Source organism: Olea europaea, unplaced genomic scaffold, assembly GCF_002742605.1.
Source record: "Olea europaea var. sylvestris unplaced genomic scaffold, O_europaea_v1 scaffold392, whole genome shotgun sequence".
NCBI lineage: Eukaryota > Viridiplantae > Streptophyta > Magnoliopsida > Lamiales > Oleaceae > Olea > Olea europaea.
In genome coordinates this window covers 96,099-105,674 of record NW_019258717.1, presented here as the reverse complement: position 1 = coordinate 105,674, position 9,576 = coordinate 96,099, and the positions used below count along the sequence as shown (strand labels likewise).

At 34.3% G+C, this 9,576-nt stretch overlaps 1 protein-coding gene across 2 annotated transcripts; it reads right to left on the bottom strand.

The window, feature by feature from the left end:
• Nucleotides 1-2,668: 2,668 nt before the first annotated feature.
• LOC111387121 (probable beta-1,3-galactosyltransferase 2) lies at nt 2,669-8,440 on the bottom strand. Of its 2 annotated transcripts, none has more exons than XM_023011640.1 (11): nt 7,855-8,440; nt 6,982-7,078; nt 6,766-6,830; nt 6,473-6,684; nt 6,316-6,379; nt 5,769-5,841; nt 5,293-5,413; nt 4,852-4,939; nt 4,634-4,759; nt 4,438-4,547; nt 2,669-3,160 (listed from the first exon to the last, which is right to left on the bottom strand). In XM_023011640.1, exons 1-11 carry the CDS (start codon nt 7,965-7,967, stop codon nt 3,012-3,014), a joined length of 1,218 nt encoding a protein of 405 aa, XP_022867408.1. In that variant the 5' UTR covers nt 7,968-8,440; the 3' UTR covers nt 2,669-3,011. The 2 variants fall into 2 exon arrangements, with proteins under 2 accessions (XP_022867408.1, XP_022867409.1); XM_023011641.1 differs by having other exon boundaries at nt 2,676-3,160; nt 6,766-6,827.
• Nucleotides 8,441-9,576: the final 1,136 nt, after the last annotated feature.

Below are 9,576 nucleotides of genomic sequence, written 5' to 3'. Positions count from 1 at the left end.
TTGTTGCCGCTGCAAAACTTTAAAAGATGCCTATCTTGAGTTTGTGGTATATCATAACTTAAAACCATAATTCATGTTGAATAAAACCTAGCTGCAACTATCTACTGGTGATCGCCACCACTCACAGGATCTGTACAGTAACTACAACAACAGCAATAAGATAAGCCCAATTTCCAAAACTATTCCAGCTGAAAAGCAGAATGACAAAAAGAACATTGCAAATATAAAAATTTATACAAATCCAACAACAATTAACTGTTTTCAACAAGGTCCAAGTATTGAAAAGATATTGAAGATAACTGACTTCTTCTTGTCAATGTCTGGTATATCACTTCTTTCTGACTTCTCCACGATAACCTGAATAGAAGAAGCAGATATTATGACACGAACAAACTGAAGGAGATAAAATATCAAGATCCTTAAGTCCTGAATGTGAAAAATGAATTCTTCAGTACCGGAATCCTATCAGGGTACTTCTCCCTGATTCGATCAGCTTCTGCCTGTCGCCTCTCTGCAAAATTAGAATCAATATCATTATTAGACCTTATAAATGAAAATGTAAGAATCTTAAAAAATGTAGAAGAGCTATCATTATCTTTCAATGCTAGAAAGGATAATAAAATAAGACAAATAACTACTCACAAACCATCAAGCTGATTATATTGCTTCAAAGATGAAACATAAGCACAATTAGAAACATGCTGAATTGCAGCAGTCAAGCAATTATGTTCCATGTTTGAATCAACAAGTAGAGCCATTTTTCAAATCTCAAGGAGCCCACGCACATCACATGGGTTTTGTTATAGAACCTATTTTGTAACATGTTTCCAACCATTAGACAACATGAAGATGGATTATCGTTAACAAATTTATCTTAGCCATGATGGTGAGAAGGTTCTCAACTTACTACGATAATTGAAATTCACATACCAGAGAAGATGAGCTTGCATTTGGAAAGAATTCAAATTTGACGCGCACTCTAATTAAAAATTCATCATTCGTTAAAAATAACGATAAATCATCCATTCGAGTTATTTTTTCTCGTACAGCACTACAAATACAAAAAACACATATCACACCATATGCGTAATGTCTCGACTCAACTAAGTCCCATTTCATATGAACTTAACACAAGTACGATCACAAATCGATGACCCACGACACAGAAGTTCAAAGAAAAATGGAACTGAAGAGATTTTTGGTGCGATCTGACTTGCTTCAAATCAATTATATGCAATGATTATCAATCAAATCAAAAGAATCAAAATTTCATTAAAAAAATGTTAATCAAAGAGCAGGTGATCGGAGAACAAGGGTAACAGTGCACTTACCGAGGGGGTGTTCCAACTTGAAAGAGCTCTTGGCCATGGCGACTGGTAAAAGTTACAATTCGGACGATTAGTTCAGCTGCGAGTGAAAGGCAAAGGAGAAGACGCAATTTCTAGGGTTGGTTGTCTTCAAAGAGAAAATTAATTATTAATTTAAAAGAAAAGCCTGAAAAGGAGACTTATCCTTTCAGTGTCGGACGCATGGCAGAAGTATAATTTAGGATAAAAACTTTCGTTGGGGGTATATTGCATTATTCATCCCCAATGTTTGGGTAAAGTGGCAGATCTACCCTCAATTTTTTTGTCCGATTTTTGTCCCTGACCTTTAGAAATATTAGCAAATCTAACCACTTGTGAGTTGTGCATTAAATTTGTGAAAAACGACAAAACATTACGACTTTACCTTTAACTTAAATAAATGAATAATTGGTACAGAACTCCCTGAACTTTGTCCCCTACCGCAGAACACTCCCTTTCTTTTTATTATGATGAAAAATCCCCCTAAACGGTAGTGCAAAATACAACATTTTTATTCGTTTTTTCAATAAAGCCTCGTGAAATTATGAATATACCCTCCTATTAATAGAATAAAAAGAATTAATTACAATCATAGTCCCAAAATTTTTTAAAAATTACGAACAAGTCTCAAATGAATACTTTACAAATTTATAATTAGTGGTAGTCTTGTAATCTTTTAAACATGGAACAGACCTATATACTTAATTTTCTCCGTAAGTATTATCAAATCCTCCTACCAAACAATCATTCAAAAGTTCTACAAGCCGGAATAAGTCATTAACTATATTCATTGAGCGTCTAGCACGCTGATCAGTGATGACCCTCACTATAGGCGAGGTAAGGGATTACCTAAGGGCCCACTTTTGTCAAGGCCCAAAAAAAAATTGTTTGTTTTTTTATTTTACATGTATTTTTAAATATATATATATATATATATATATAGAGAGAGAGAGAGAGTTTCATATTTGAAATTAGTCTAAAGCCCCCAAAATCACAAGGTCGACCTTGACTCTGATGAAAACAACAATATGGTGAAAAAAAAAAAACGGGTGTTGCCGATTAAAGTTTCTGTCAGCACAAAGATCAGTATAAAGTTATAAACTTCATATCCTCAGCTGAGTTGAAAATAGAAAAATCATGAACCCAAGAACGTGTCACATGTGAGAGAGAAACTATTATAATATAAAGCAGCAAAAAAGCTTGCTCAAGAATACAAACTTATTATGAGTTCCACTAAAGCCATAATGATCCAGAAAAAGAGCATATATATATATATATAATGATCCAAAAAAAGAGCTTATAATATAAAGCAGCAAAAAAGCTTGCTCAAGAATACAAACTTATTATGAGTTCCACTAAAGCCATAATGATCCAGAAAAAGGCTCTTACAGCATAGCAAGAACATTTTTACATTGCTCCTAGTAAGGTTGCTACAATAATATTTCTCCTTTGTTACAATTGAGCAGATTTCGACTGCAACCTCTATCTCCATCTTAATATCACATATACATTACAAGTGAGTACAACGTGCAAATCTCTGAAATGTCGTGTACAGAACAGACTTCCAAGGGTGGGACAGAAAGGTGCATTTGCACTCCACAACCATAAAGTGCTCTAAAGCCAAATAGTCCTTGAATTCCAGAGATTGAAGAAATTTGATGCTGATCAGAAAATTGCATTCCACAGAGTTTTCTCACCTTCGCCGCATCTTCTGTGAACCTCCTTAATTCTATCGGCAGAATTGCAAATTCCACTGCAGCTCCAGTCGAAGGAAGCAACACAGATGTTGCCTGCCTGAGCCTTCCACTCGCAATCTGTGGTAAAATCAACATACATTTAAGGAAATTAGCAAATACACATTCTGTTAATTATGTTGTTTCTTCCAAATACACATTATGTTAATTATGTTGTTTCTTCTTACTTTTAGGAGTAATATACATGGCTAAGAATGCTTTCATTCAGCATTCCTTCTTAATGATGACTACTGATTTTTTAAGTACCTATGACGGTGAGGAGCGATTGAGGGAACTCAGCCCACACATCCCAGAAAATCGAAGAAGAATGACACCCAGCCAGATTCAGCAAAAAGATCCAAGAAGCTTCATAACAGTACTAAAAGTACGTATTTATTGACTGAAGATTTTGACTAACAACAAAGTTCATAAGTTCTAATAGCTCACATGGATGTATAGGATTGAGATAAAAGCATTTGCAAGCGGAGTTACATTGGGTAAGTGGGTTACAGTTCAAAAAACAAAAGGATGATGAATTTGTCAGTAGATTTTGAAGTTAAAGTGGGCGGCCAGGTATTTGGTTGTTTTGTGGACAACTTCTCGAACATAAGCATGCAATGGCAAAATCAAGTTTGGCAAGTTCCCATGAGATAGATTTATAGCGAATCATCTGCCTCTGTAGGAGAAACTTTGTGCAGATGCATAGAGATCTTAAGGCCGAGATTATCTGTAGATATGACTCCAGCAAAACACAGGTTCAAGGTCGAGCATTAAAACTTCTTCAAATAAGACGTAAGCAGATAAGAAAATTCATGTTCTTGAGCAGTGTTCTAAACGATGATGAAAACGTGGGGCCTAGGCATGAGACATGAAGAAGGCGTCCCATGTATGAAAAAGACGTGAAAAAGCCACTTTGACCACTTAAATTGTGGGCTGAGGTGGCAAAAGTCATAACTAATACAGTCCTAGCCGTCAAAGGCACCATTACTGTGAACCTAGGCTCCAAAGGCGCATACCTTTAATTTTTTTTCATTTTTGTTTAAAGTAAAATAAACTAATTAAATAAAGAGACTCATTATTGATAATCGTAGAGTAATTGAACAATATAAAATATAAAGAAAAGCCTTATTACGCCTAGGCTTGTAAGGCTCGACCTTGCCATGCCTTACACTTTTTAGAAACTTGCCCTTGAGAGCCTTCCAGTTGTTCTAATATAAAGGAACTTTTCTAACAGAAGCATTCTTGGAAGCTGATGTCTCAGAATTTGGTATTTTTTTCATCTTTCTTTCTTTGTTTTTCTCATTTCTTTCTTTTCCTTTTCAAGGGGTGAGCGTGGGTTAGAGTAAGTTAAATATTACCAGGGGGTGTTCCACAACATAATCTCCTGTCATCTATATGCTCCACATCCAATCCGATGAACCAAGATCCCAGCGAAACATCTTCATTTGCGTACTTGTGCAGAAGGTGCCTAAAATAATTAAAATTACAAATCAACAAGGCGGTACCAGGAAGCATGGAAAAGAAATAAAAATCCCAGAAAAAACAAACACTCACTGGTTTATTGATACATAAGTAGCCAAATCTTTTGAAATGGCATATAACTGCCCTGTAGCATGACGAAAATATTTATTTCCATGCTCGCCAAATTTCCAATACTCCGGTTCATGATATCTTACACCCCTGTTAATGGATGGACCAAGAAAGAAATATAAGGTGACGTGCACCTCCTTGGTATTTACAATGAGATGAACTTTTAGGAAGTTTATACTTACTTTTGAGCAAGAACAGGACCAGATTTCATGCATCCAATATACACCCTTGGTTTCGAGCGATGCCGAGCTAGAGTTGCTCCTAATGTTGCTACAGTTCATTTCCACAAATTGTCAAGTGAGTGCACTGAGAAGCGTGTACACAGCAGACTACAAATGAAAAACTTTTGCTCCCCTTCAGTGATTGAAACAAGGAGAAAAATACATGGTTGGTGTGTGCTACCAATTAAAAAAATGTTTACAGGGCAAAATACAGGAGGATTGACAACAAAAAAGAGGAAATATAATGGCCTGCTCGGTGATTTCTTTGACAATAAGCAAGCAAAAAGCACCATGCAAATACAAGCAATGTTAAAAAGAGAGAATATCTTAGATGGAATTTCTTAAAGATTAAATTCTAAATAACAACAAGATAACATTAAAGGGAACAATGTTAGCATTTACCTATATTTACGTGTACATCATCATCAACTTTGACATAGAAATCCGCATCCCAAAGAGCAACCGCAGTAGTAAAATAGGCCTTTGTCTTGGCAGATAGTTCCAGGTATCCCTCAACATGTTCCTAGACAAAAAACTATTTATAAGACAGGCCACGCAACATTTATACATACATACATACATTATACATACATACATATACACACACACACACACACACACATATATACGTACATGTACGTATATATATATTTATATATATATACACACACACACACACAGATATATATGTATATGTATGTGTGTGTGTGTGTGTGTGTGTGTGTGTGTGTGTGTGTATATATATATGTATGTATATGTATATATATATGTATGTATATGTATATGTGTGTGTGTGTGTATATATATATATGTATATGTATGTGTGTGTGTGTGTGTGTGTGTGTATATATATATGAAACCAGAAGTAATGACAATACCAGTCTCAAAAGGTCTCCGTGTTTCCTATCTTCTGCTTCAATAGCTCTATCAAGAATGCCACCTGATGTTGCACTGGTGACCAGAGTTTCAAATGTGAAATGAAGGATAGTTAGATATTGTTCCTTGTTAAAATGTACATGAAATTAAAATGAGTGTGCATGATCCCCAAAAAAAAAATTAAGATGAATGTTCATTCTGATCAAGTGCTGTGAGATAAAAGTTTGCACTTGTAAAAATGCTCCTCTAAGCCCCTAGAGTTATTTAACTCCATTACAACAATATGCTCTATGTATCAAATCCATCTGGAAGTAGAATTAGTTCCCAAAAAAATGAAACGAAGAAAAGAAAAGGTACCAAAACCAACCAACAAGTATGCTAGACATTTACATCAGGGAATTGCACAAGTGAAAGATCTCAGTCAGCTGACAATCAACATATATAAAAAATTATCTCATGCAAAGGATATAGTTAACAAATATTTTGAAGGGAAAATGCCATATGTATGTAAGTGAGAGTTAACGTGAACTCCAAATATCTGCATCCCACCTGTGTCCAATCACAAAGCGAATTATAATGCCCTTTTCTTCCTCAAGCTTTTTGCGTTTATCACCTGATTTGTCCAACAAATAAGAATATGGAATCAATATGGTAAGCAGCAAACAAAAAACCCTGGAGGAGACGAAAGTACAGAAGTTTTACGCACCTTGAGGCATCCAAGTAGCACGGACAGAATCTCGCCTCTTTCGGCTGCTAAAAGCAGTGTTTATACCTACTACCATCAAATATTTTCTTTTCTTGACCAATGCCGGAATCTTGACGTCTTCAGATATGGGGGAACCACTAAGTAAGGAATCTTGCACAGCCCTGGCCGCAGCTAATTCCATCTCCAAATTTGAAATAGTTTTATCCAGGGTCCTGCATTCGTTATGGCCATGAATTGGAAATTTGGTTGAAATGTAAACTGAAATATAACCGACTTCAAGACAAGGGGCATACTGTATCGCATCATGCGTCTTTGAAACTTCACCTAATACATCTTTGGGTCCTCCTTTTACATCCTTCTAAAAATAGAAAACAACTAAATTAATTTTCTCTGAAACTCTATCCAGGCTTCTTTTCATATGCATTAAGTTTATAGCAGTGTAGCGCTTAGGCTGATTCGTGCTGATGGAAGTGAAGATAAATTTATTGGAATTGGTTACCAGTACTCACCAGTCTTGGATTGCATCCATCTGAAACCAACTTAAGCTTATCATCTGTAACTTCTGTTGGCCTCGACGTATCTTTAGCTTCTGGCAGTGTCCACATCCTATTAAAAATACATTCAAATAATAGTTATGCCAGTGTACGAATCTCTACAAAGCAAGTTGAGCAGATGGACAAATTGTTGAAAGAAAATTTTGCCCCTATAACAGTGTGGGGAAATGCAGAACTCACGAGTACGATCAAGAGACGCAGTAACATTATAAGCTAAATTCGGTTTTATGTATGAACTTCCAGATAATGAAGCCCATTGGTCTAGCATTTCTGGGACTCCACTTTTAAATACTTAAAGCTTACAAATTTGATGCGATAACAAAAGGCATGCATATTTCAATTTCAGTTCGAGAAATATATTGTGTTGTAAAACCTGATTTTTGTTAACCTTTAAAAGAATCATAATCCAGTCTATCTTGAGATCCAAATTCAAATCCAATTTAGGGGAAAAATTGGGGGAAATGGGTTTAATTTTAAGGAGTTAGGACTTGAGCCAAATCCCAAATTTCCCAAACAGAACCCTAAAAAATGGAATATTTCGTGGAAATTTGCAATCTTGTGAATTTATCCTTTTATTATTAGATCATAATCTAATCCAATACATTGAATGCCATCATTGCTTTGATACCAAGCAAATATTATTACCACTATAAACAATCATAAGTGCCATTTCCCAAACCACCATACACCAAAACGATGACCTATATCAAGAACCTATATTATATATAAACTGATCAAATTCTAGTAACTCACTAAAAATTTCAATGCCCAGATGATCAAATTGAACTAATTGACCAGGAAATTGAAAGAACAATCAAGAACTCAAACCTGTCGGTGAATAGCATTCCAGCACAGAAGCATCCAATACACAGAAAAAGAGTGAATTTTCTTGAAACGACATTCTTCGTAGTTGACTCAACTCCTCTGCTCTTCCAAGACATTTTGCTCTTCTTTAATTCAAGTTAAAAGTTGCTTAATTTAAGCACAACCCATTAAAAATCTTCACCCAACACAGATAAACACCTCGAGCAACAGATCCAACTGATCGAATCTTTCACTTCACAAGCACCAGGCAACCGGCTAATTCGAACAACCAAAAATTCAATAAAACAGTAGTCAAATCAAGAGAATTGATAAGAAGAATTCATATCATACAACATTGTTACACCCTCTCTCTCTTCTCTATGAAAATTCACCCAATTTTTTCCAATTAATTGATGATCAAGTCGACCAACTGTTTGTATAAATGACTCTCTCAATGTTATGCAAGTATATGTATGTATATGTACGGGTGTAGTGGAATCTGAGAAGAAGAAGATGGAAGGAGGGGAGAGTTGGGGCGTGGAATTTGCGAAGAGTTGAAGACAGACACCGCCTACCCGACTGCACTCCGTTCCAAAGACTGATTTTGCATTTTAATAAAGAAATTTCTTAAGTACTTTGTCGTAAACAAACGTCCCATTTTGTGTCCGCCTGTCGGTGAACTTATCTTTTACTTTGTTTGGAAATTATTTTATTTTAGCTGAATACTACTTTTAAAGTCAAATTTTAATTTTAATTATCCACTTATTTACTATTTATTTAAAAAATAAAATATAACAGAAATAAAATGATACACACACAGTGAAAAAATATGAGTGACCTTGTGTGGTTTTGTGTGTGTGTGTTTTTTTTCCCTATATCTTTGGAAAGTAAAATTAGTATGAAAAAAGATTAAGCCGTAAGGCTGTGGTGTCCCTGAATATAGGCAATCGCTTAAACTCTCGCTTTGATGAGGGCTCCAAATTATGTAAAGTTAATTTGTTGGTTGAAGAAAAATGAAAATTATACTTACGAAATTCTGAAAATAAAATTCTCATTATACTTATGAAATTCTAAAAATAAAATTAACGTATACAAACATAAGAAACTAATAAAAATTGAAAATACAAAAATCTTTAAAATATATGTGTGTGTAACAAACTTATCACTTACATTTATTATCACAAACATTACTTTCCCTATTTATAATTAAGTTGACATTTTATCTTCTAAACATTTATTTTCTTTTTTTAACCAAACAAAGGGTCTCTTGCCTTTTGAAATTTCATGTCCAACAACCACCCGTCATTATCTTTTCAACCCAACAAGATATAAATTATTTTACTTTGAATTAAAATTTTGAAAATTCAACGTAATTTGGTTTGATATCGTTGCTATTGTTACAATCTTACATGTTTCTTTCTTTCTCTCTTTTCTCTCTTTTCTTTTTTTCTCTCTTTTCTTTTTTTCTCTCTTGTTTTCAAAACATATACAACAGAATATATAGGTTGTTATTACATTATTTTGTTTTAATCTTATGATAATTATATTTTTAAATATTTGCTGAAAGTACTTTAAATTTAATAATTCTTTATTCTTGTTCATTCAGATACTTCTTATTTTAAGTTAATTTTTATAAATTTATACAAAATTAGAAGCTCATTTATATTTGATCATTATTTTCATTATTTTGTTATGCTATCTTTTGCAATCATATTCTCTAATTTTGTACATAAATCACTCAAACGT